At 43.2% G+C, this 27,739-nt stretch overlaps 1 protein-coding gene across 1 annotated transcript in view; it reads left to right on the top strand.

Annotated features, from left to right (window-relative positions):
- Positions 1–27,739, top strand: part of LOC149358560 (complex I assembly factor ACAD9, mitochondrial-like) — a 38,464-nt gene that overhangs the window by 9,260 nt on the left and 1,465 nt on the right. Inside the window, exons 2-16 of the mRNA XM_089570672.1 lie at positions 3,101–3,194; positions 3,286–3,387; positions 4,144–4,250; positions 6,861–6,961; positions 7,666–7,816; positions 8,930–9,032; positions 10,518–10,591; positions 12,973–13,048; positions 13,292–13,362; positions 14,910–15,029; positions 17,505–17,633; positions 18,269–18,348; positions 19,606–19,732; positions 22,724–22,801; positions 25,405–25,533. Of these exons, the coding sequence (XP_089426798.1) occupies positions 3,101–3,194; positions 3,286–3,387; positions 4,144–4,250; positions 6,861–6,961; positions 7,666–7,816; positions 8,930–9,032; positions 10,518–10,591; positions 12,973–13,048; positions 13,292–13,362; positions 14,910–15,029; positions 17,505–17,633; positions 18,269–18,348; positions 19,606–19,732; positions 22,724–22,801; positions 25,405–25,533 (1,542 nt within the window). The remainder of the gene's footprint in view (positions 1–3,100; positions 3,195–3,285; positions 3,388–4,143; positions 4,251–6,860; positions 6,962–7,665; positions 7,817–8,929; positions 9,033–10,517; positions 10,592–12,972; positions 13,049–13,291; positions 13,363–14,909; positions 15,030–17,504; positions 17,634–18,268; positions 18,349–19,605; positions 19,733–22,723; positions 22,802–25,404; positions 25,534–27,739) is intronic.

Below are 27,739 nucleotides of genomic sequence, written 5' to 3'. Positions count from 1 at the left end.
TTTTCACTGCAGACAGGCGTCAGAACATTGCGTAGTCGACCTGATATCTGTGGGAAGATTTTCCTAGTGCTGCCGTGGCGGCACATGCACCAGTGGGATTGTTTTGTGTTCACGCCCCATCCATTCATTGTTGTCCGAGCTGTGTCAGACGTGTAGAGAATGCAAGGAGGAGGCGACACTGCTGTGGTCACGGTATGTTCGGTCACCCGAGAGCGAGACACCTCCGCGCGATCGAGCCGCAGTCATCACCAGCATGCCTCGCATTACCGAAAGCCGTCGTGAGGGCTTCGCTCCGTCACATGTGCTCTGAAGCGTGCGCTGTCTTATTCGGACATAAACAAAAGGACTGGTGTTATGGTTTGCATGCCGGCTGGTTGTTCCTTCCCTGCGGTCCACCTGAGACAGCACTTTGAATGCTTTCGTTTTTCAGCTCTTGGCTACCTGGCGCCATCCGTTCGAACTTTGAAAGTGAAAATGATTTCACTTATCACGCACTACATGCCGAATGTCATGTGACGTCTGCCTTAGTTCGAACCCTAAAAATGCACAACTGCTGGGGGCAAACTGTAATCGTTATCTGGCCATATATGTGTCATGCCATGTGCCGTGCTCTTCGGTAAAGCGTTAGGAGAGGAAGCAACTTGCGGCATGAGAGCTCAACTTCAGAAAGTTTTTTCTCGCTTTAACAAATACCACGTTGGTTAAAAATTCAGAAAAATTCAGAAATGAAAGGCATTAAACTGTTCTACTAAATCCGCCATTGTTTGCATATTTATGACAAAATAGTTTAGTTTTTACATTTTATTTGAATTCTAAAACAAAATTTATACCCTCCAAAAATACATGATCTGAATTATATCAAAAGTCAGAATCTGTGCAGATGTCATTTAGAAATTAGTGGAGTGTTTTCTAAGAATTTGGATTTTTTATCGATTATTGGGCGGTGCCTGGATGGTGCTCTTGGCGTCACTGTACAACACCATACCAGGAAAGTAAGGGAGACAGATTTTTTCTGCAGGCAAAACAGCTTCCTCTGTAGCGATGGCAAGACTCAAAGTGGGCAGGAGACAGTAATTCCTGGTGGACAGCAGTTGATGTTTTGGGCTGGTCCTCATCATTCCAACTAAAACCTCTGACATCATCCTGAGGCTCACTGCTACTACTGTCATTATCAGCCTGACTATGCCCATTGCAGGACAAAGGCCTGTCGCGTATCTTTCCAGTTAACCCTGTCCTATGCCAGCTGCGGCCACCTTATCCCTGCAGACCTCTCAATCTCATCCACCCACCTAATTTTCTGCTGCCCCCTGCTAAGCCTGCCTTCTCTTAGAATCCAGTCCATTATCCGTAATGACCAACAGTTATCTTGCCTTCGCATGACATGCCCTGCCTAAGCCCATTTCTTCTTGATTTTGACTAGGTTGTCATTAACCCGCGTTTGTTCCTTAACCCATTCTGCTATCTTCCTGCCTCTTAACGTTGCACCTGTCACTTTCTTTCACATAGCTCACTGTGTTGTCCTCAGTCCATGGTAGAGAGAGGGTGTGGTAGATGGTCCTTGGCGATCACAAAATGAACAAGGGAGGGGAAAACCTCAGGTTGCTTGAGCCAACGTTTCGACAAGGAGACTTGTCTTCGTCTGGGCAAAGCGTTCATCATTGGCAGGGGTTAAATAGGGCCTTCGCTCCGAGGAGGAAGGCCCCGGGGTGGGGAAGGAAAGTGGTGTGAGAGGGGATGCGTGTCAGGAAGGGGAGGGAGGTGAACCTTGATTCGTTAAGCTGCAATAGTGGAAAAACTTATATCCGGGGGGTGTGTAATGAACAAAGGCTTTGAAGGGGCTGCGACGGGGGGAGGCGCTGTAGGACCTGAAAAACTCAGATAAGAGGATTAGTCAGTGTGGTACAGGGAAATGAGAACAAGGCAAACAACATAGGCTGGCACTGGAAGGAGGGGCATTTCCAAGGAAGGACAAGTAAGGGGGGGGGGGGAATGGCTTGAGTTCAGAGAAAGCCAAAAGGTGGGGCGGAGGGGGTAACAGGAATGTCATGGTTTCCCAGAGATTAGGAGAAAAAAAAAAAAGTGAACAAAGGGAGAGGGTGAGAAGGCCAGAAATGGGGTGGAAGATATGATGTGGGAATAGTGCAAAGAGCGATAATATACATATGCGAGGTTCTAGGAAATGGTCTGACCGCGTGCAAGACATTTGTTAATTTAAAATTATGCTAACCCTGGAATGTACCTGAGAGATTCCAGGTTTCCTCTGGACATGTTAATCCCTGTTGGTTGCAGTGTTTTAAATTTGTGGATTAGGAATGCTTCTCTGTATTTTCTGTCCTTAGTCGATTTGAAGCCTGACTGAAGAATGAACAATTTGAGTTCGTCGAATTTGTGATGGCGTTGATTAAAATGGGTCGACACTGCCTTCTGTTCATTGTGCAACTCAAGAACAAAGTGGCCAATGCCCCTCAAAGGAGACCCTCCAGCCAGTGGCTTAGTGCTTCCACTAGCCTGGCAAAGTGGAGGCTTTCAGGCACAAGGGGATTATCCATGGATCAAGCAGATTGACCATTATGTCATGACAATCGGTCCACACCATTGGCTGCAAGGCCTCCTTTGAGAGGCATTCACCTCTTTGTTCTCGAATTACATCCGACTGTACCGTTGAAAAACAGCCATCTTGAGGCCCAAGAACGTCACAGCGTCAAGGTCGTTTGCAAAAGTGTCCGGTTTTCGGGGAGTACGGCATGCTCACTAAGAAAAGTTGTGCACTGCACTCCCCAGCCCCGCACCAAAATGCAGCGCTTCTTAGCGAAGTTACTAATCACTTCAAAACTTCAACTTGACTTCTTAGGCTGTATAACTGACTGCGTAATGAGTCAGAAAGGGCAGCAGTTGCTTTGAAATAGCGCACAATGTCTATGGGTCAGTGGTGGCCCATGCTCAGTGGGCAAAGTAAGGGAAGAGTCTACCTCCTACCCAGGCAGAGGTTAAGTTCCAGTAGGAACTAAGTTGGAAAAATTATGCCTGCAGTTGCGAGCAGGAAAATGCGTGTATTTGGCTTTTAAGCTGCACTTTTCTAATGTCTTTCAACCTCTTGCAGGCAATGCTTGCATATCCAGAGGTGCTTTCAGAAGAGAAGCTGGCGGAAATTGAGGCCATGGCAAATGCAGCGAGGAAGTATATTGACGAGAACGGTGAGCCTGATCACTTCTTCTGTATGTGTGTGTACGTGTGTATCGGAAGCTGTCAACTCGGATACCACTGACCATTGTTCTACCATTTCAGTGGACACTGTCAAGATAGACAGGGAGAAGCAAATACCACAAGAAGTATTGGATGGCTTGAAGGCACTAGGGCTGTTTGGATTACAAGTTCCTACAGAATACGGTAAACAGCACCTTGCATTTTAGGTGTAGCGTACTGATATTGCATGAGTGTTGTCCTCATCTGCCACTGACCCAACCGAGTTTTATCTGTGGAATTTGATACATTATCCAGGAATAGGTTGCATTCAAAGACTTTTATCAGGACCTAAGTGCACTGTCTAATTACTTGTACAGTTGATTCTTGATAATTCGGTCTAAAAGCAGGCTGAAAATTTGTTTAAATTAATGGGAACCTTTTTAATACCCTTGATGTTGATGAGACCAAAGCATCAGTTCGAATAAACTGGAAGTTCGAATTAAGAGACTGAATTAACAGGTGCCCATAGTAGTAATAAGCTAAATTAGGATTAATAAGCTTGCTTGACATTTATTTTTTTTCCCCCATTTTTGTGATTAGATGAAGAGCAAGAACACAGTACCATCTCTTTCCTTTGTAATGACTCTTACTGTGGTGGGAATTTTGTGCCATTTTAGTTTGCCAGAAACTGTCAGTGCTGTGTACTTAAGACTCTATTTAGTTTTGAAGAATACCAAAAGGGAGTGCTATTAGTGCTTTGTCATCAGTTTTTCCTTTGATGGAAAGGCCTAACATACTGACTAAAGACAGACAATGACATTTGCAAGTTAGTGAAATGATGCTTCATTTATGTGTCATTTGTTTCATTGCTTAGCTGAACGGGGCCAGTGTAAAATGTTAAATAGCCAGCTCTCTACTCAAAACAAGTGACTGTATTGTGTTTTGTTGCTGGCTTTTCAGGAGGTCTCGGACTGACTGCAACGGAGTATGCTAAGATGTGTGAAGCTACTGGAAAAGACGGGTCCTTAGCGGTCACTTTGGCTGCACACAATTCTATAGGTATCAAGGTCTGTGAAACGCACTTTCTCTGTATGTGCAGTTCCTCTTTTTATTTCTGTGTTCTGGTGAGTTTTGAACATATATGTGCAGTCTGTCGCATAATAGGACGGCTTGGCATAGGAACTGAGTGGCATGGTAGTGTGGCTGCCATGGTTCTTGAAGGTAGTCTGGTGACTGTTGCAATGGTCTAATAAACTATTTAGAAAATTGGCCGATAGGTAGCTTTTGTGAAGAAAATAACTCAGGACATGAGTTTCTTGGACACTGTTTAGCAGGTTGATGCCATTGACGCAGTGTAGCCTTTCATTAACCCTTTGAGGGTCGAGTTATTTTGAAGAAAACTTTCCCAGGTGGTCAAATTACTTTATTGCAGATCTTGAATCTACAAAATGTACATAATCGAGAATAAATAGTTAAAAAAAAATTAGGAACAGTACTTTGGTGACAGCATCACTCACAACTGGAAAATGTTCAATAGAATAGAATAGCAATGGTGATAAGCAAGCTAAGAGCAGCACCAATAAAGATAGAAATCAACTTTCGCCGCCTCTGCAAAACAGTGCCCACAAAAATAAAACACGTTTCGCGCGACTCCGTTGCGATCCCGCGGCAGAATCGAAACCGCGTATGCGCGTTGCCACAGAGGGCGAGAATACCTCGCGAGCAACGGTGATAAGCAAGCTAAGAGCAGCGCCAATAAAGATAGAAATCAACTTCGGCAGCCCCTGCAAGATAGTGCTGACAAAAAGAAAACTCAAATTTCGCGCGACTCCGTTGCGATCACGCGGCGAAACCAAAACTACAAAAGGGGTGTTGCCCATGTCTGTGCCGCCGCGCTAAAGCTAGACATAAGTTCTGCTTATCTCCGTAAGAAGGCAGCACAAAATTCAAACACTTCTTGTAAGTCCTAATAGGTGGCAGCACCCCCCAGTGAGCACGCACTGTTCTTTTGGCGCAAAATTTCAAACGGAAGATCGAAACCGTACCCGTACGGCAAAGACCTTGCGGGACAGAAAACCGCCGCCGTACATACACGGCAAAAACCTTCAAATGGTTAACAAATGCAAATGGTAGTAACCATTTCTTTCACCAAGTACCATTTTAAGTCACAAGCACTACCATCTTTCTGGCAAGTTTTTATTTTTCAGCCCTGTACTGCACTGAAAGGTAGAGGTGTGGGCAGAAAGCTAGGACCCATGTTTTTTGAGACTATTTGTTAAGACTGTGCCAATCAAGTTAACCACAACCTGAATAAAGAGCATCGATTAGAGAGCGTGCGCTCAGGCTGTTTTTAACATGGTTCGTATGTGCTAGATGCCTCCGCTTTTTCAGGCCTTGTTGAGTGGTGAAATGAATTTTGCAAATCCTACGGGTCAGCTTCCCTGTGCAAAGGAAATCCCCGTTCAATGACAACAGGGCCTTGCTTTGGCAGAACAGTTGGGAGCAGCACTGTCATCGTCTAGGCCAAGCAGATGTGTGTGCACTGTCTGGTGCGGGTGGAAACATTTATTGAGACAGAGAAAAACGTGCCAAAGGAGGGTGGGGCCCTTACTCCACAGCTGCAGTGCTCCCCACGCAAGAAGGCAGTCAGGCTCTCCAGCGTCCTTGAGTCAGGGGGGTTGAGTGGATTAAATGCAGCACTCACAGTGTACTGCATGGCTGGTGTGTCCACAGACAGTGCATTTGATGTTGCCAAGTGTCTGTGGACACACCAGCTTGAATGCTGCACTTAGTCCCGTCGACTCAAGAGCGCTGGAGAGTCGGCTGTCTTCTCGTGTGGGGCAGAAGCATATGAGAATCATATGGACATCTGCATAACCCTTGAGGACACTAGTGCTGCATCCAATTAATGTCCCAGAATCAGCCCTTGCCACGATACGCAGGGAAGCTAACTTTGATGTTTTTGCAAGCCTCTTAGCAGTACCTGTTTAGTGAATTTGCAGTATGTTGAGCCTATTTGAACCACCGAGGCAGCTTATAGTCAGCTCGTAAGTTGAATGTGTTCTTTTTCTACTGTGTGCTGAGAGCCAAGAGTTGTCACTGCTGGTGTGACCACAATGATAACAAACTGAAGGGCACTCAGCAGTTTTGCAGTAACAGTGGTAGTGCTGAGAATAGGCACTATCAAATTGTCCCTGCAGTGCAGTTCTTTGACTTATCGCTGTATGTGATGCTGATGAAACAAACTGATCAGCTATGAGCATGAGTCAACATTGTTGTGTTTTGATTAGGTCAGCAGTATGAGGACAACAGTGCCCTGAGACAGCGCCTTTTGCAACTTCGCAAGTGCGCGCAGTTGTGTGTGCTGCAGATTGACAACAGTTTAGGAAGTTCTTGAATCCCTCTCATGGACCTTATCCACAGGTGCATCAAAATGCATAGTGCTTAAATAAGGTCGATTGCTGAGCTAGTTGGTTCATTATTAATAAACTGCAGCAGAGAAGATACGACGAAGGAACACACAGCACAGGAACAGCATTGTCCGTGTCTGTGTGTTTCTTTGTTTTCGCTTCTTCTTCTCTGTTGCAGCATAGATCTTATGCCATGCTGTGAACTGGCTGCTTCTTGCTTACATGTTTTTTCGTGACATGTCTGTGAGCTTGGTGTTTGCCTTGCAGGGAATACTTTTATGTGGGAATGAAGCACAGAGAAGAAAGTACTTGCCCAAGCTGGCTACCGGAGAGTCGATTGCAGCATTTTGTTTAACTGAACCCTCAAGGTTAGTGGATTAGCCACCGCGCTGTTTATACGGCTTTTGTGGCTGGCTGGCTTTCACATTTTCTGCTGTTCTGTATTGTCTGAAGAAATTTTTAAGGTACAGTAAGGATATTGTCAAGAAAGATGAAGTGGTTATTATTAAGTTTAGTCATTGCTTTTTATTTATTTATTTATATAAGGATTCGTAAACATCTTCGTGTGTTTCGGTCTTAGTCTCTCGTTCAGTGGTGATATGTCCGATAATGTGGCACTTCAGAAAGAAAATATTGAGAACGTGTTCACTTATATAGTTGCTTTCTTTAGTGCTATCTGGCCCCTAAAGTGTGGTGCAAATAGATACTGGCATAGCAGGTGTTTTGCTTTCACTATTATTGTTTGATTACAAGTCACCAAAGCGTCAGTGTGTTTTCTTTATCCTAGTGCTTTCTTTTCTGTAAGCTGCAATGCTCTGCTTAAACTGACTGAATTATTCTTTCCTGCCTTGAGCACAGATCAGGACACGTTGTATTCTGTTCCTGGCTGTAGCCTTCATTTAGCATAAATGATTGAGTTTGTGCTATTTAATCACAGTACTTGAAGAAAAGTATGTCATGTAGTATCGGATAACTGAACTGCCTGTAGGGCAAGTCTGAAAAATTCTTTGAATTAAGATTGCATTTTTGACAGTGAGCGGCTTAACATGTCTTTTGGTTTTCTTCCATGCAGCGGTAGCGACGCAGCATCTATTAAGCTCACGGCAAGGCCAAGTGAGGACAAAAAGACCTACTACCTTAACGGCAGCAAGATTTACATTAGTAATGGTGGCTTTGCTGATGTTATGACAGTTTTTGCCAAAGTCAAAGTGGAAGGAGCAGATGTACGTATCTTTCAACTGCAAACTATCAGTTTGTGGACTTGTTACTCATTCACTACTCTCTTTATTGGAAAAAAGTGCACAGCAAAAATAAAAGCAGATGATTTTAAATGCATGTATCTCAAAGGCTATGGCCTCTTAGGCACTCACCTACATAATAAGTTGTAGTTGTGCATGTACGCTGGCTTCTAGATCCAGGTGATTGCCTGGATATAACAAACTTCTCTATAGTGAATTTCTCAATAATAGGAAGTTTCCAATCTCCCCATTACTGCCCCGATTAAAGCGTATGCATTTGGGAACTCCACTTAATGAAGGCTTTGGGGCAGTTAATGTAAAAAAAATTTATTTTACATTTTCTAGCTAGTGCAGCATTGCTTGAATTTTGGCCTTACCATGCGAAAGTTTTATTTCGGATAACAGTGAAACATGATGGGCTGTGAGAGGAGTGTCTGAGGATACACAGGTGGCACTAGAGTATATGCTCTTGAGAGACATGAGAGAGAGTGTCATCTAGTCTTAGATGCGCCAGTCTATGCAGATTTCACTCTTGCAGCACGACATCAAGAGGTATTGTAACAACCACCATCCTTTGGTAATCTGCTTCTCTGTGTGCATGCAATTTTTCTAGTTTTGTTGCCTTTTCTAACTGGCTGTACTCTGGACTTCACTCTGTTTTTAATGCCCACCCACTTCAATGCACTTCGGAGGATATGGCCGCAACAGTATTGTGTTCTGTCTTGAAAGTTCTTTACTGCTCTTTCACTGAGTTGGCTTCCCTTGCTACACATTCAACTCCTTTCTTGCTTGTGAGTGTGTCTACACTAGGCAAGCTTAGGCAAGCAAGTATGTAAAGATAGGCAGGCATGTCTACACCTTTATGTCATCTTCGGTTGAGCACACATGATTGAGGGGAAGCCACATGCAGTGTAAAAAGTGTGGAAGTGCTGTTAGCTCAAACTTTTGGTGCTTAGTTGGTTTATGTGAGTGTCTAAAGTGCAGACCTGAAGAACCTGCTTTTGCTGTTAATGCTGTTACCTGTTGCAGTGCATGTGATGAATTTTACATTCCATCCTAGTGCTGATGACTGACTTGGATGGATTTCTCTCTCCACAGAGGAAAAAACAAGAGCAGATGACGGCATTTATTGTAGAAAGGGGCTTTGGGGGCGTCACATCGGGCACACCAGAGGACAAACTGGGGATTCGGGGATCAAACAGTAAGTTGCAAGTTTTCTTTTCATGCGGTATGGCTGCAGAGGTATATTGAGTGTTGCGTCACTCAGAGAAAAATCAGAGGTTACGAATAGAACGCTCAACTTTGCCTCCATATATCAGTGCCCTAACAGACAATGTATATTGTAGCATAGGATTATGCTTTTTTGCTCAATATCTTTGTATTGGTGGGAGAAAACTGCATTATACAGTCAAACCCACTTATAACAATACCGGTTATAACAATATATCGGATATAACAATGGTCAGCCGCCGCGGTGGCTCAGCGGTTATGGTGCTCGGCTGCTGACCCGAAAGACGCGGGTTCGATCCCGGCCGCGGCGGCTAGAATTTCTTTGGAGGAGAAATTCTAGAGGCCCGTGTACTGTGCGATGTCAGTGCACGTTAAAGAACCCCAGGTGGTCGAAATTTCCGGAGCCCTCCACTACGGCGTCTCTCATAGCCTTAGTCGCTTTGGGACGTTAAACCCCATAAACTAAACTAAACAATGGTCAGTAGCAGCACCGTCAACTTTTTCGTGTGTTCTGTGGTATTTTCAGTACAACCCTGTTATAACAATTATTGATTATAACAATGGTATTTCCATGGCACTTCAGTATTGTTATAAGTGGATTTGACTGTATATCTTCACATGGTGTTGTGTTGTGCACATGGTGTTGTGTACGAGTTTTGACCATGGGCTTGGACTTTGTGGCTACTGAGCATGAAGACGTGGTTTTGATTCCCTATCATTGTGGCCTTATTTCTATGGCAGCGAAACACAAAAGTGCTCTTTTACTGAGATTGGAGTTTCTTTTTTTTGGTTTTTGTGCTGATTCACGCTTTGTTAGGTGTTAAATGAGCGCTCTGAATTGCAGACGCTCACTGCTTTGTCCTGAAAGTGAGCAAAACTTTGCCACCGCAATTTCTTTATGAGCCAGTCACGCACCTGCACGATAAACGTTATTACAAAGCACTGATGCTGTCTATTAAACCAAGTACAACAAAGAACATTACAATACCACATGCATTATGTCTGTGATCTGTTTACTGTGGCACTGGCGTTGGGGGATATGTTTCTGCTTCATCACAGGACACACTTGCAGTATATTGGTTCTCATTTGCCAGTAAACTTGTCATGATTCCTGCAGTTGTTGCAGTATTTGGCGATTGTACTAGTACTGGTATTTACTACGGCACACATTGGTAGTGGCTGATCATGCTGCTTGGTTGGATGATTGTTGCGCAGACTACATTGCCACTTAATTTCTGGTTTGCTCATCTGGGGCAGGCTTACCCAACAAGTAATATGTTTTGAAGTTAATTTTTTGTTGGTTTCTTGAGTGCTGTGACATGGCTTCATGGCAATGACGAAATTGAAGGTGATGATGTCATATGCATTAGCTTACTTCCATATTGTAAATTGTACACACTGCAGCACACTGGGTGTTGAACAGAAATGGCTAAAAAAAAGAACAACTCTGTTTCAGCGACATCTATATTTTTTGACAACACGCCAGTGCCTGCTGAGAATATCTTAGGTGAAGTTGGTGATGGATTCAAGGTGAGTTTACCGCATGCTTATGTTTGCAGTTGAAGCTGCTGGTACATTAAATGTGATTCGGCAAAACAAGTTTCTGTCATGGTGTGAGATGTTTCTATGCATCAACTGCTCCAAAAACAAAAAAGACAAGGAGAAAGGCATATAATGCTACAGCCAAGGTGCTGAAGTAAATACCAAGCTACCGCTGCAGATTATAAAAGAGAGTGCAATAAAATAGGTGTACTGAAATCCAGAAGGTTCATGTGCATGCCTACCTTACATGCTTGCATGTTGTGCATGCTTCACGTTGCTTACCTCACGAGGCATAGATTTCTCTGCAAGCATTACGATCCTGTTCATCAGCTTCTGCGATGTCAGAGATTGCTGGTGTTTCAGGAGCATTATCTCAACAGATCACTGCCAACTTTAAATAGAGCATAGCCAAAAGCAGTGGGCGTTCTTATCCCGATGTCTGTCGAGCGCACTTGCTAATATCGTTGACACTAAGTTTTATTTTTGAGAGCTCAAGTTTACCTAGTGAATTTTCCTCCAAAGCCTTCGTTTGCCTGTCTGCATGTCGTCACCACTACGTAATGTGCACGTGTCCATTAGTAGTCAAAATTCTTGTACTCTTGCTTCCCTGACTTCTCAGTTGCACCTTTAGTTGCATTCAAGGGATCCCTGGTGCATTCATGACTGAGAGCTGCTGGTGTAATTAATTCATAATTTATGGCTGTCAGCAAGGGAAACACTACATGCATGCTTTTTTGGTTTTAAAAATGGTGCTTTTGTTATACTTGATTACTCTCTGTGTGTTCCCTGTGTCTATGGTATGCACTTTCCTTACTATCATAATTGAAGATGTTTTTTGTTTTGTGACTCATTTTCTGTGCCACCTTTCTGGCAATGTTCATAACAGAAGCTGCAGTACCTTGGATTGGTGGACATTTGCTTGTAACATGTTCTTTACTGGCAATTTTCACAACCTAGGGGGACACCTCGAGTAATCCAGTATGGAGGCACTATGGAGGACTCCTCCTGTAGGCAGCTTGGGTGGAATAGTGCGTGTTTTAAAATTTTATGATAAGCTTGTGCATTTTTGTAGTCGATGGTGGCAACCTTGTGCCCGGCTTTCATATCTCAAGGATGTAAAGGAATAAGCAAGAGACTAAAAAGAAATTGCTGTCTGGTGTTTGAAAACGGTCAGCGTGAGAGCGGAGTGGTAGGCGGTCAACGCGCTCTATGGCGACAATTTAATATCATTGCCATCGAAGATGAAGACGCTTGCGCAACGACCGAGTGAATAAAAAAAAAACTAGATATTCAGTTTTCTGCATTTATTGCTGCAGGTGAGCACGACTCAGCGATTGGCAGCAATTTATTTAGCTCTTGCACATGAAGCAAGCTAGAAAAGTTTGGCAGTCAGTGTTGCTTGGGTTTATAACTGGCAAAGGTTTCTCCGAGCTCATGAAGTTTATTAACCATATGCTACGTTAAACATGAATATAGATTTCTAATCATGTGTACAGATGGAAAGCGTGAACAATTAGGTTGCCTTTTCCAGGCACTGTTTTGCAACCGGTGGATGGAAGGGGTGCAATGAATGCGAGGCCCCTGTAACACATTTCTTTTCTTTTCTGTGACACATTGGGCAATGTTAAAGTGCAAAGAGATTTGGAATGAAATGGAATTCCAGTGAAATCATCATATTGCCCTCCCCCATTTTTCTGTAGGCATCAAAGCACCTTGTGACTATGCAAGCATGCTGTAATAAGGACTCTCTAAATTAGACAAAGTCGGACGCAAAACTCTTCGTGCTTAGAAGGTGCCTGTTAGTAATGTGTGCTCAGCAGTGTTTAACATATAGCGCCTGGTGTTTACACAGGCCCTTCTAGTCCAGGAAAATCATCCTTTTAGAAATATATGCTCAGCGCCTGATAAGAACTGCGCTGTCATGATGCAGCAAGCGTTCTACTGCAGCAGGAAGGCGTCCTGTTACTATGCTCACTTTTTGTATTGCGGGCACCAGAAAAATTATGTAGTGACACTTAGCTATCTCGTTACCAGGCAAATATTCAAGATCAGGAAAATTATGACAACTACATCTGAATGTGCGTGCGAAGTAATCACAGAGGGGCAGGCTATGTGGTTTTCCGCGTGTCAATCCTATTTAGACTGGCTTGTGCCACCACCGCAGCATGGCTTCATTTCATGAAAGTCTCACAGATGGTGCAAGGGTATTTTTATCTACCAAAAAAACACCGTGAATCGGGAAGAATCATATTTTTCTTCGGCCATCAGAGTGGACCACGAGAATGCAAACGCTGTGGTCTACTTCTTCTTACTTGAGCGGCTTTAGTAATAGCACAGTGTTGCATAACGTTCTTCCACCCCCCTCTCAGGTGGCCATGAACGTTCTTAACAATGGGAGGTTTGGAATGGGAGCAGCTTTGGCTGGTGGCTTGAGAGAACTCATTGGTAAGTCTTCATTCCAGCTCTGGTCTCATTAGCCTCTTCCATTACTGCTTGCATGCTCAAGTGTCACTTTGTGGTGGTTGGGCTCACTCTGTTGAGCTGGCATTTTGTAACCCCTTTTTGACTCAAGGACATTGCTCAAGATGTGCGGTATAGATTAACATGGAATGAATTTTTACACCAAGAAGCATTACTTGCTTACCGTGTTTTCTCTAATTGCACTGTTGGCACTTTTCTTTTTTTCAGCCTACACGTCAAAGTATGCTGTGGAGCGTGTCCAGTTTGAAAAACCTCTGTCCGACTTTCACATGATCAAGGTGACCACTCTTCCTCAGATTATTGGCTTGTGTAATGTTTCTTGGGCTCTGTGGTAAAGTTGAGATTTTAACCCCTTTCAGGGATGAATTTTTTTTAGATGGTCAGGGGAACTCTGTGTGATTTTTCCCGCAAGACATGGGCGCGAATGTTAAAGTGAAAATATCAACTTTTTACAACAAAAATTCCTGGTAATAGAACTTCCCACTGGCCTATAGGTGCACAAGTTTTGCCAAAGTATTTATTGGGTTTCTTGTAAGAAGAAACAAACAAGACACAAGAATGCTTCCTTGAGGCTGAGAGAATAAAATAAACATCCTTAGAAGAGTCCTTCACCTGAAAAAGGAGCTTTTCAGCCAGCTCCTTTTCAGAGTCCAGCTGTAGAGGAAAGAAGTGGATCATGTCTTTTCCCCACTCCGTGGGTCCAGACTCTTCATTCTTAAGTGACTACCCAGATGCTACCATGGGCCCATGTGCTCTGCTGTACATGGCATTACTGGTTAGGGGGAAATCATCCAAGCATGGTGATGCAAGCGTGCTACACTGTACCGCACCTGCCCATTCCCATTGCTCGCGACAGCTTGAGAAATGATAAGAAAAGTCACAGCAGTACATTTTAGCCATGCATTCATAGCGAAATGCCGCTTTTAGGTTGCTTACAAAACTGTTTCAAAGATTTTACACAGCCTTTGATGACACAGGTCATGGCAAGTCGTCTCAAACAGTGCTGACAATAGTCGATCAGAGCGCAGAGAAAAAAAACCTGGATCTCTAAATTATTTTTTTACATGAAATTGCACAACTGCACTTTCTAAAAGTTTCACAGGGATGACACAAGATGGGAAAAAGCTCCTGTGATGGAACAAGTGCTTCCCACGAGCTTGCTAACAACATCAAACCAGTGGGCAGTATACTTCCCGCAGCTCGTTCAGAGCATGGGACAAAATCTGGATCTGTAAATCATTTTTCGCAGGAAATTTCACAGTTGCATATTCTTTCCTAAGTTTAACAAAAATGATTCGAGGTGGCGAAAAATTCTTGTGATGGGAAAAATGCTTCCCACAAGCTTGCTACCAACATGTAATGTGTGGGAAGTACTTGTAAGGTCAACCCCCGCTACGCTGTAAGGCTGGTTCTGTCATTAAGTACTAATTGCTGTTGTCCTGGCACTACTACTTTATCAAACATGGAAATATGAACTGTAAAAAGCACAATCGAAATGTGGCAAAATATTCTTTCATGACTTCCACTGTGGCACTGGTAAGAAAAATATGCATGATAACTTATTAGTTGAAATAAGTGCAACGCAGGTAGAGGGAAGCTCCATGTAAAAATTGTTAAATAACTGCAATAGCTTGTTTAGGCAAAAGCATGAAGGTGAAAAAGCAAAAGCATTATGGTCTTTAGGTCAATGTGCTCAGCCTTAAACCTTTTGTGTGTTTTGTTGGAATCGGTGGTTTGGCAATCTCTCTTTGGTAAGAAATTAGTGCAACATAAAGACGTTCGTTTGCGCGAAAGACAGGACAACATGCTGGTGTGTTCATTTCAGGACAAGGTGTACAAGATGACGACACTAGTGTACGCAATTGAGAGCATGGCATACGTCGCATCTGCCATCATTGACGTCGTGGAGGATCCTGACTGTGCCCTGGAGTGCGCCATAGTGAAGGTGCCTGTTCTTTTTGTTTTCCTTTTTCTTCTTCACTTTGCACCGTAATATTTTTTCGATCAGACACTCCCATTCTGGGTTCCTGGAAAAGCTGCCCTGTCATGAGCTGTGCAAGTTGCATTGTAAATCATTTTCTAAAGCAGTTTCTATTTTAAAGTAACTGTAGCCAATTTTTAAAAACTTGTGTGGGGTATAGGTTAGGTTAGGACACGTATTCATCCTATCGTCATGGTGTGCGATAGAGTAAGCAAAGAACCCTTCATTAGGAGGCACTCATGATGGCTTGATGGTTTGAAGTCTTCTATACCAGCTGGTCGCAGATCCGTGAGGTTGTCGGAGGTGCATCCTCGAACACGGCTCGGTAAAGTGGTGACGTAACCATCCACAGTGTGCTCTGAAGCTTGCACGTGGCGATAAAAATCGTGACTCGCTGCAGTGACGTTCACCAGTCTGTGGTAACGCTCTGTCCGTAAGGACATGGCTGCATCGAACTGGTCAACTTGGGAAGCGTCATCACCAGTAGAGCCTGCAGCTAAATTCTGTGGAAGGTTAGATGGCGTCAACATATAAAATAACAACAGAATCACCATCTGGCAGTTCGTGGATGTCATCATGTAGTTGAGAAAATATTGAATATTGAATATTGAATATTGCTCATATTGAATAGCTAGACAACCTGGCAGTTGCATGAGTGGTGGCAACAGAATGCATGGGCAAGAGCGACTGTGCGTCACAGCTTAGGTTAGGTCTAGTTTAGTTAGGAATTCAATTTTTTTTATTATTATAGCAAGTTGCTGAAAATTATTTGTTAGTGCACTAAATTCCTATTTCAAGCCTAGTAGGGTCACGTGATAGTGTGTACGTATAAAAAAAGCAGTGCAAATGGTATGAAATGAACCAGATTCATTTTGTAGTTTCTGACATCTCAAGTTATGAATAGTCTACTCTGCACAGCAAAGCCTACATTGAACCACTGTTAGCATAAAGGGAATGGAAAATGATTGTATGTGCAGGCTGAATGTCAGCTGCACATAGGGCGTCCCTTACCAGGGGTTATGCTTGACAAGTGCATGTAAATCGTAAATGTCAGGTGCAGAATTCTGCATTTAGGTTACGTGCAAGTTGAAAGGAGATAAGAGAACAGGGGATGACAGGCACTCCTATCAAATAAAAATGCCTCTTGGGCCACACATCTCAGCTGGTTGGGGCTTTGAAAGGACCCTGACGGCAAATTGAAGTTGTTCTGTATTGATAAATTAGTGCATTCTAATGATAGTGATGTTATTTTCTCTGAAGACAGCTTTTATAAGCTAGAAAAGGGCAAAAAATAGAATACAGGTGTCACCACCACCAGAGAATGTTGCAAGTAGGCTGCGTGCTTTGACACAGTTTTTTGAGCATTGATCCCAGAGGGGAGGCTATACTGCCATTCACCTCAAAACAGTGGTCACGGCGTGCTTTTCGCTCTAGCCATCACAAGTTTGGATCGAGTGGCAGGAAAGTTTTTAAATCCAACTCTCTCAGCAGTAAATGCATTTTTTTTCTGGACAAACATCAACATAGCCAGAAAAAGCTGCAGAATTAGGGGTGTGCGAATATTCGAAATTTTCTAATATAGTTCGAATATTATATTTTTAGTATTCGTATTCGATTCGAAATCCAAGTATTCGTGTTGTTTCGAATATTCGATCCGACGCTTGTACGTATCTAGCCGAATATTCTATTGTGAGCACCGGCGTTCATATCGGTCCGCAATTCTTTTCGTTAGAAACATAACAACACGACGGCGCCTAGAGCAATGCGTAACGTTGGGCCATGCCGTAGCTGACTGCACTGATGAGCTTCTTTGTGGCTATACCTGCGAAGCTGGTGTAGTCAGAGCTGTGCACGAAGTGCCTCGCAATACGTGCCAGTTCAGTGCCAAGTCCGAGGGCATTTTCTAGCTAGAGAAGTCTAGCTAGAGAAGAAGAACTAGAGAAGTCGTTAAGGGAACTACTTCTGCCTGACCATGTGGAGCAGCGGGTTTACCCTTCTCGATAACCTTTTATGTTCATCCCAGCAACGCGCTTTTGTGCTTATGGCAAGCTATCCTTAATCAGTGCTGTGTACTAGCCATCTTCTCTGATATTTCCACTCTTTTAAGAATAATGTTCGAGACTTTGATGCTTTTTGTGCAGCCACTCACACCTTTTGTGTTCATTTAATCGTTGATAGTTAAACTGTGATGTTCTTGGATGCTCAAATAAACGTTTTGTAGAGGTTAAATGCATCTGTTCTTGATTATTCGATATTCGATTCGATATTCGGAACCAAGTATTCGTATTCGATTCGTATTCGAAAAATTTGATATTCGCACACCCCTATGCAGAATAGAATTTTATTAATAACAGAAATCGTACGGAGCTGGCCACAGGGTCCCTCTAACTTCTGTCTTGTGATGCTCAACCTTTTCTTTTCTTTCTCCATTGCCTGTAGGTGTTCAGTTCGGATGCTGCACAGTACGTGGTGAATGAGTGCCTTCAAATCCATGGTGGTCTGGGTTTCATGGCGTCCCTTCCCATTGAGCAGTACTATCGGGACACAAGGATACTCTCAATCTTTGAGGTAAGCCACCAGTTGTAGCATTTAGCAAGTGCCTTTTTAGCTCTATGGGCAACAGCACAGCCTGGTAGCCGTAGAGTGCATGTAGTGATACTTCTTTTGTAGTTTTAGCAGTTGTGGGGTGCTTTTGATTGAGTCCTCCCGGATGATAGGGGCGTTCCTAAGGGGAAGCCGAAAAGGCTTTTCAGTTCGACAAACTGCAACGATACAAACGCAAAAATCTTGCTGGTAAAGCATGCTAAATATTTTTCTGCTAGCACATATAACATTGATGTAATTGCAAATTAAAACCACGATGACTGATGGCAAGGGCTGAGCTTACCATGAGCAGTCAAGAAATTACAAATTGAGATGCTATTGGTGCTCATGGTCAGCAGACATCAAATTCGTCACATTGATTGCTTGGTAGCATTTTGGACTGTACTGACCATCAAAAAGCTATTTAATGTTGATGAGCCACTGTGAGTGTATTCATATGCATATCAGGAACTGTATTTAAAGTAATTAAAGTGCTATACTGTTTCAGCCCTCAGGGTATATTTAAATTAATTAATTATTTACATGGGTTGCTGTTACTACATGCATCGCAAGCAGTTTTGAGGATGAAAATAATGCCTTTGTTTTGCCATTTCTCTCAGGGAACAAACGAAATTTTGCGGCTATTTATTTCTCTGATGGGACTGCAGTATGCGGGGAAGCAGCTGGCAGAGCTTGTTTTGTGAGTACATTTTATTCCTATTTCACTGTGCACCCAGCACAAAAACCGGTGCACCTGCATGAGAAATGCAGAGGCTTTTACAACTCTAACATAGGCTGGTGCTGTAATTTTCACTTCTTTAAGTTTGTGGTGCTCCCTAAAAAACATCCAAAAATTTGAAAAATAACTTTGTGAAGTGCGGATTTTGGCAACTTGACGAAATTGCGACTAATATCAGTCAGTTAAGTACAAAAAAAAAAGAGGCAGAAACTCACCGGATGATTACGATACTTGGTACTGCGGAATTTGAGCGCGGCTGTTGTTGCACTTGAAGCACAGGCAATTGGAGACTGAACATGCAGTGCTGAACATCAGCGGCACTTGGCCTCGGCTTAGGTGGCACGCACAGCGATAGGAATCTTTTGACTTGGCGCTTCCGCCACTGAGCCTTTGTTCAGGTGGTGCTTTTCATAGCAGCTACTGCAGACGGAGCGTGGCACATTCCATCGCTCTCGTTGTACCCTCCTCTCCTCCCATAAAGCATACTTTAGGGGGCAAGGAATGCCCGAGAACTCTGTTGAAAATCCGCGTGATTGTACGCATGTGGATTTGTAGCAATGCATTGTCGATGCACAGATGGGAGGACATTATTTCGCCTGAGATGACTTCGTTGGTGCAGATTATGACATTGGCATTGCAGGGTCGTACACTGACGAAGCCATTGTATGCAAAGTACGAGTGCTGCTGGACACCCACGAATCTCATGACAGTGACAAGGGGAATAACCTGCCGCTAGTTGCCATGAACACTTTAACCACGATTAGTGACATCCTGTTCTTAAAGCAGCTTAATTGTTGCCACTTAGGGCCTCATCGACTAGCATTAAGTATTGACCGCTCTTGAAAGTTCGGAAAGTGCCGTGATATGGCCTCCTTTGAAGAAGCTGACATGCATTACAAACTTTTGTAAGAAATAAATGCCAGTTTCATTGGACTTCGTATTTCTGGCTGTGAAATGAGAAGTCCACTTACCGCGAACCTCGGGTGCAGCGAATGCAGTTCACAACACTGTCAGGTTCATTGTAAATGGGCTTGACTGTATTTCTCGTGTCGCTGAAGCATCTGGTGCACTGTTCCTGCCTCTTGTTTTCTGAACAGACCTTTAGCTTTGGGCTGGGAGCATCAAAGCAGAACAGAAGGCACAGATAGAGGAACAAAGAAGGGCCAGTAAAGCACAGCTAAGCATGAACAGTGTACAAGAATTCCTTTTGAAATGCAGGAAGCTGAGGAATCCCCTGGCCCATCCAATGCTGACGCTGAAAAAAATCTGGGAGAGGCGTCGTGATGCCGACGACAAGCCAGTCCTTGACCTGAACCTCTACACTGCCCTGCATCCGTCCATGCAGGTTAGCTGCTGTTGAATTGTTTGCCATATAAAATGTATGCTAACACACTCAACTTTTGCTTCAAGTTGTACAAAAAATTTAACTGCATAGCAAGCTATAAACTTTGTTTGCATAAACTGTTAACATTAGCATGTAGCAAAGGCATAAATGACGATCAGGTATGCAGGTCTATGCAGGTGGCTTCAAACACTCAGAAAATTGTGCTGATTGACCCAGAAGTGACAGTCAGTACTATTCATAAGCCTAGGATCTACAGCATAGGTTAAGAAATTACTTTTCAGGGATGTTTGATTACAAATCTCGTCAAAAAGAACAACATTATTAAATGAAATTGTGTAAGCATCAAATACTCAATGGCAGCTTGCCATGCGTCTTACCATAATGCTACGGGTGATGACAACTTTGCACTGAGCAATTTCATTAGTTCTCCTTCACAATCTCGTAAAAAATAACACTGCTCCAAGTATAATAAAACAAGTTACCTTGCGGCTTTTATTAGTTTTTCTGGAGCAACATATGAAAAATTGAATGCTGGTGCAAAAGTATGAAAATGAGAGAAAAGAAGTCACCATTGATGTCGCCATACATGGCCAGCCCATTCACGGTATGCATTCATAGATTGCAATGCTTGACTTAGTGAATTCTGCTGAAATGGATGTATATCGCTAATGCTCCAGCATGTATACCGAGAGAGCCTTCTGTGTCACTCCTGATATTTTCCCAAGGAAATGTGGAAAAAGGTGTAGACAAAAACTTGAAAAAAGAAAAAACTGCTGGCAAAAATTAGCAGCGCATGAATTGCCATAGACAACTGATGAAAGAAGCCACTGGAGCACATTCTAGTCCGTGTATATTTCAAGCGGGAAGGAGAGTAACTAGGGGTGTGGGAATGTCGAAATTTTTAAATACGTTATCTAATACGAATGTGAAGGAAAAATGGCTTAGTATATCTAAACGAATATTCATGGAATATCTGTTCAGTAAGAAAAGAATAGTTAAGAAAAAGATAAATGGCCAAATGTTGTTGCCTTTTTTTTTTTTTCAATACAGTGTATGGTCTTTGTAACTGAAATCAAAACTAGTCTGACTCAACATTATATATAAAAAAACATAGTGTGCACAGAAATGTATACTACTCTATTAGACAGCATAACAGTGTGCAACCTATAATGTGGTCATGGAAAATGAAATCCATGAAATTACACGACTGGGAAATTACACAACTGGGTAACACGATGGCTAGTAAAACATTATCAGTTCGGATTTCAAGAAAGTGAAAAGCTGTAAAAAAATAACCTTGGGATCTATCCACGCCAGACCGTATTTCACATCTGTTTCCTCTCTAGTGTGATAATGCCTTTACTGCCTCGGCTAAAAAAACATAATATTTGGAAAAGAACATTTGTGTAGTTCTTTCGATTTCAAGACTTAGAGGATTTGTTACAATGCTGTCATATCTTCTAAAGGGAGTCTGCGGCATATGCTGAGGGGGCTGTAGCTCTGCCAAAATCCACTAGATGACCAGCTTCAAGATAATACATCCTGCTAGGTCAAGTTAAGGACAACGCAGCGAGCTATGGAAAGAAAAATGATAGGTGCAACGTTAAGAGATCGGAAGCGGGCGGAGTGGGTGAGAGAACAAACGCGCGTTAATGATATCCTAGTTGAAATCAAGAGGAAGAAGTGGGCTTGGGCAGGGCATGTAATGCAAAGGCAAGATAACCGATGGTCCTTAAAGGGACACTGAGGAGAGCACTATTAATATTTTTTTTATAGCAAAATCCGATAGTTCGGCATTTCATGGCTTTGTTGCCACTTGGCCGGCAGCGAAAGATGCATTTATTTCTAAGAAATTTGGATTCGAAGTTGAAATAGTTTTTCGCGCCGCTTTGATTCAAACTTGGGATTCTGCTATGACGACACAGAACTAAGTGACGTGAAACATGACATTCACATGACGTAACGCAGACTCCGTGATTTCTGGCGGCCAGCAGTGCGGCCCAGCAGAAGCCGAAAAGAAAGCTACCGCCGGCCGCACGTTGAAGGCATCTACCGGCTATTGCGGCCGTCGCTTCGTTTACATTTGCACCGGCGTTTTGCCAGCGTTACAATGGATCCCGTTCTCGAAGTCGTCAACGAAGTTCTCGCAAATAGACGCCTTTAGCATACCGTACGTGTACCTTGTTACCGTTAGCGGAATACCGGGAGCCCCCATACCGCTGAGAGCAAGCGCTGATTGGTCCCGGCGCTGCAGGAGCGCGCGTAGCTATCGGGTACGTGGCGCCATCTGGCGACGTCAAGGAGATTTGCGCATGCATTTGCTGCACCTCAGTGATTCGTAGCTTCTCGTGTCCTAGTGTTGCTAGAACTATTGGTTCTAGCAACACTGTTTTGTGCTATGACGCCATGAAGCTTGTACTTGCGAGTTTGGCCTGTGGCGGCGATACCTGTATTTTGGTTCTTGCTCTTTTCTATGTTACAGGAGCTTTGTTGTCAGTATGAATGGCGTTTTTGTAATCAGGAGCTGGTATTCTGTCGATGCAAGTCAACTTCAATTTCTCCTCAGTGTCCCTTTAAGGGTAACGGAGTGAATTCCAAGAGAAGGCAAGGGTAGCAGGGGGCGGCAGAAAATTAGGTGGGCGGATCAGATTAAGAAGTTTGCGGGGATACAGTGGCCGCGGCTGGCAAAGGACAGGGTTAATTGGAGAGACATGGGAGAGGCCTTTGCCCTGCAGTGGGTGTAGTCAGGCTGATGATGATGATGATGAGGTCAAGCGCTGTAGCCTAATTCTCACACCACTTCTCCGTTTAATGTAATGATACTGGGAAATTATAACTGTGCTGACGTAAACACCACATCATCAGACTTGTGCTGTAGGAATGTATATTTATCGCTGTTACCGTTAACACAGTTACAACGGCATGCGCTGCAGAGGCTGTTTGGATGCAAAGCTGGCTTTTCACTAATCTCAAGTTGCTTTCTTCCTACAGGGTGGAGCAGATACGCTTGAGTACTGTGTGAAACGCCTCAAGCACATAGTAGAAATTGTGCTGCAAAAGTATGGCAAGGCAAGTGTGTTATAAATTTGTGCTTTGGACAGCGGGCTATATACTGAGCTGTGTGCGATACTGAAATTGTTTATTTGCCATCTTGTGAAAATAAAAAATACGCATTGGGGGGACTGCAGAAAAAAAAGCTGTCCCTGGATAGCTTGAGAGGTCTGTAATCCCTGTCTTGTCCTGCAAAAGCCATTAAATAGGGTCGAGTGATGTTTGGTCTTACGCTTTGCTCTTCAAAGGAGCAGCAAGCTCTGAAACTTTCTTTATAGATTACAAGACAGAACTTTAGGCATGCTTCTTTCTTTCTTTTCGCATGCATTCCATAGACTTCATAATCATTTTATTTTTGTCTTTTAATTCGATTTTTCTTTTTATCTTCTGCCCTGCCTTTCTCAGTGCCTTCCCCCCCCCCCCCCCCCTTACTTTTCCCAGTCTACACTTTTACCCCACACGCTATCCCGCAAATTGCCTCTTTTTGTGGCATACGTACAACCTTCTACAATTCCATCTGGAACTGCTCCAATTCCCCTCAGTCCCCGTAACCTTTGCTCATAATAACAGCTTTTACGGTGACAGCTGTTAAGTGCCCATTCCTAGGTTTCGCCCAGTAGTAGTAGTAGTAGCAGTAGTAGTAGTAGTAGTAGTAGTAGTAGTAGTAGTAGTAGTAGTAGTAGAAGAACTGTGCAGTCATTAATTTTTGAAGTTCGAAAAATCCCAAGAATTGCATTTTTTTCCGCTTTCTCATTTTCACATGCAATGCTTTGAGAAGTGACATGAGCTCAACTAAAGGCTAGTGGCCAGTTTAAAAAAAAAAAATTGCTGCTACATTTTATTCAAGCTCATTTTAGCATATGCATGTTGCATTTCCTTTCCTGCCTAGTGCAGTATAATGTGACTGTTTATATAGTAGTAGGCTTTTTTGCACTGATATGCCTACTTTGAGGAGCACTGTGCATCATATGTAATTTTTGCTTGACCTCTGCTTTTGTTTTTTTCTTTTCTGATAATGACAGTGGTACCCTTTGATGCTTATTAATGTACAGATAAGACCATAGGGGACATTGGTTTTATGGTTTTAAGGGTTTAACGTCCCAATGCGACTCGGGCTATGAGGGATGCCATAGCGGTGGGCTCCGATAATTTCGATTACCTGGGGTTCTTTAACATGCACTGACATCACACAGTACACAAGCTGCTAGCGTTTCGCCTCCTTGAAATGCAACTGTCATGGCCGGTATGAGCCCGCATCTTTTGGATCAGCATTAAAGGCACACCAGCTTAAATGATATGATTGTCAGTCTGAGCTTCAGCCCTAAGTTGAATTTTTTAGAGATCACTTTAGCTGAAATCCGACCTCACAGTGCTGTAAGAGGTAAAGGAATAATTTAAATACTTTGCGTGATTTGCGGTCCACAGTTTGCAGGCTATACTTGTTTAAATGTTCAAATTTTTCCCTTTGCAGAATTTCTGTAGGTGTCGACTATACAGTACATTTTTTTATTATCACCCAATATGCATGAAATTCCCAACTCAATATTCTATCACGAAATATTTTAATACTAGTGCCGTGGTTTTGTTGCCACTGCATAGCAAACTGGTTTTACACATGCTTGCTTGCACTAGGTGCTATCTCAATTTCGAAGAATATGAACCTACGCAGACGTGTGCTTGTGGGTGATGGAATCCTAGAAAATTATCCCTTCTTGAGTTATTCTCAATGAGTTTGCCAAAGCTGGGTTGCGGACATCTGTACCTGATGAGAACGGTAACAGCGAATATACTGAACACAATGACGAATGTCCTTTCGACATAAAAGCTACAGACCTTTTCTGATCCGAGAACCTGGATCATGCTAATATACACATGCATTTTTATGCAAGGATTGCACAACTTGTTGTTACACATTATGGGTGCGGACAGTCTAGCAAAATAATTTTTTTGCATCAAAAATTGAGCTCTGCAGGCGATACACTGGGTGCAGACTGTATACCGGAAATTACAGCATTTGATATGCCAGCATCCCGTGCGGTAATCCACACACCATCAGCAGACAGTAAGAATGTCAGCTGAGCTCACTCAGGTGATTTATGCAGTAGAGCCCCATTGTTGCGTTCTTCATACGACTTCGAAAACGAAACATACCATCTGGGAAACATAGTAGAACAGCATGTGAAAAAATTTGCACATCGTTGTCCAATGCATTTTTCTGAAATGCCAAACATGCTTCTATGGAATTTCCAAGGATGCCCTGTGATGGCTCTCCATCTGCCTGAGCAGCTGTTAGTAGAAGGGAGGCAGCAGTGTGGAGATTTTTTGCGATATACCATGCAGGAACGCTGCCACAGTTGCTACACAACAACCAAGTTTGCACTGCTTGTGTTCCTGTAGGAGCTAGAATGGTAGCATAATTGTGTTCTGTTTATGGCCAATAATGGTAATGCTGAAGGTTAGGTGCTCATTCTCATTATCTGGTAGGCAGTCATTAGAACCACTTTTTATTTTACAACCTTTGTCATTTTCTCAAGGGATGGTGTACACATATTAGTTATTTTTTCGTGCGTGTTTGCATGTTTCTGGAAGGTTGGAGTTTAGAAATGTTCCACATGTTACAGGAAGTGATTGAGCACCAGGTGGTGCTGTCCCACCTAGCAGACATGGCGATGCAAGTCTATGCCATGGCATGTGTTCTTGCCCGTGCATCTCGATCTTACTGCATCGGCCTTCCAAATGCTGAGAGAGAGGTAGGTCTCTGTTTTTTGCACGTGATACTCTCTTGTATGGCCCCCGCTTGAACCAAGAGCATGCAAAATTCCTGTGTTCTTCAGCTGCACCCACAGAAGCTTCAAGCACTGTATGGGAGCTCTTTGGTGGGAAGGGGGGGGGTCCTTACTCACGACCAGGATGAGCACATCATTTTACACAACCTTCATAAAGTGTGTTAAAGTATAGGAAGGAGCCACTAGTAGCAGCACTAGCTCTAGCAGGAACTCAAATGGACATTTATGCGTTTGGGTGAAGCTAGGAGGAAGGTACAGAGTGATGTGTGTAATTGTAGAATAATTCTGTGTTGTAGTACACTATAATGCGCAGCATATAGCATGTAGTAAATAATTTAACATTTATAACTTTTGAAACTTTCCCCTCTAGCCGCTGCCTTTCCCTCTTGAGGAATAGCACATTCAGCAATAAAACAAGTGAAGGCACTCTTGATATACCTTTGCATGGAACTGAATAGGACAGAGGTCTCAAACTGATCTCACCATACTGGCAGACATTCACTTTCTACAGACCAGTTGCCAGAAATGAGAGGGCAAGGAAGGAGGGTCTGAGAAAATTGCAGATGTGGCTGTATGGTAGAACGAGCATCATGTTTTGGCCATCCTGGCGGCCAACTACACTGTTTTATCGAAGTCCAGGCGTAGTGCAATGTCATGTCGTGCTCTTCCAGGCTGCTACCGTTCATGACTCATTAACCCCTTCACCGTTTTGTTATATCAACGAATTTCTTAACAAAACTGCTTACTTTTTTATTCCTGATTTCGAATATTATTGCAATAAAAGGCACGAATTCGATCTTTAAAAAATATCTGAAGCAAACACGAAGTCAAATTAGCATATTGAAGTTTACTATTTCTGACATTACGAAAACCAACTTCCTGCTGGTAATGAGCGATAAATATATTCAAGCAAGTCATCAGGCAAGCTTATAGTGAACATCTTACCGGGAACTGCAAGAAAAGAAAACCGAGGGGGTCATGTAGGGATTTTACTGACGTTGACCTTCATGCACTGACGCGCGCTCGCAAAGTTCGTTTCTGAGCTGTCCACTTCTTCATCGGAAGAACTGATAAGCACAACGTAAGCACTGTCGTCCTCGCTCCCTGAAACAATGTACACTTCGGTGTCTCAGTCACCATCGTCTGAAGAAGATTACGACGAAGAAGAGCGTCTTTTCCGAGAAGACGGGCCAGCAAAACACGCGTCGCCTCCGCCGGATGCCATTTTTAAAATCCAGATTGCCATACGAAAAAAAAACATTTATGCGGTAGAAGAAAACGAAATTAACAGGTCAGTGCTGCCATCTGTCGAGCAAAATGTCATCTAAGCCACACACGAGCACTGCTCGTCCGAAACGAGGAAGAGAACCTATTCAGAGAGGACGAGCTACAGTCGTCCAAAACAGTTTGGGGACGCCTTGGCAAGGACGAGCAGAGCTCGTCCAAAACGGTTAAGGGGTTAATATTATGAATATTACCTGTAACACTACATCATGCCTCAGAAGCGTAGAAAGTCGTAGTGACTCACTGCAGGGGTTAGTGTGAAGGTAGACTACTACTACGCCTTGACTTCCACATGAAGTATGTCTAGCCGCTGATTTACAATGAGCAAGACGTGGTGAGCTACCGCTTAGTGTGAAATCATGAACATTGGTAACTGCATGTGATGCAGAGGTGTAATAAAGGTATGTAATACTGAAAGGTGAAAAAATATATATATTACAGGCATGGTGCTGAAATCTTTAGGTACAAAAGGTCATGTGTTTAATACCCTTGGTAGCGAATAACATGGATAGGACAGCAGTGGTCTGTACCCAAAAAGCATGAATATACTATCGGGAGGGGAAAACACTGCATTTAAGCTAGAAGTGATAGCGTAGCAGATGTTTCGGGCAGCTCAGTTTCATTCCTCTGTTGACTGACAAGACAAATAATCCTAGTAACTTTTAACGCTTTTATGGCGCTAATTACCATTTACTAATTGATTATTGTAAGTGCACGGCACATACACAAGATTCTTGTTTTTTTTTGCATCATTTTCTGTCTGTCTTTGGTGCTGAACACACTGGACCGAGCACCGAACTGTGGTGCTCGGGGTGCTACTTCTTTTGGCCTTATTTTTTGCCGTCTCTGCGTGCATCTTTTCTTGTGTTCTGCTGCATCTGTACTG

Source organism: Amblyomma mixtum, chromosome 2 (assembly GCF_055824585.1).
Source record: "Amblyomma mixtum isolate Tamu chromosome 2, ASM5582458v1, whole genome shotgun sequence".
Lineage (NCBI taxonomy): Eukaryota > Metazoa > Arthropoda > Arachnida > Ixodida > Ixodidae > Amblyomma > Amblyomma mixtum.
This window is presented reverse-complemented; position numbering and strand designations above follow the sequence as displayed.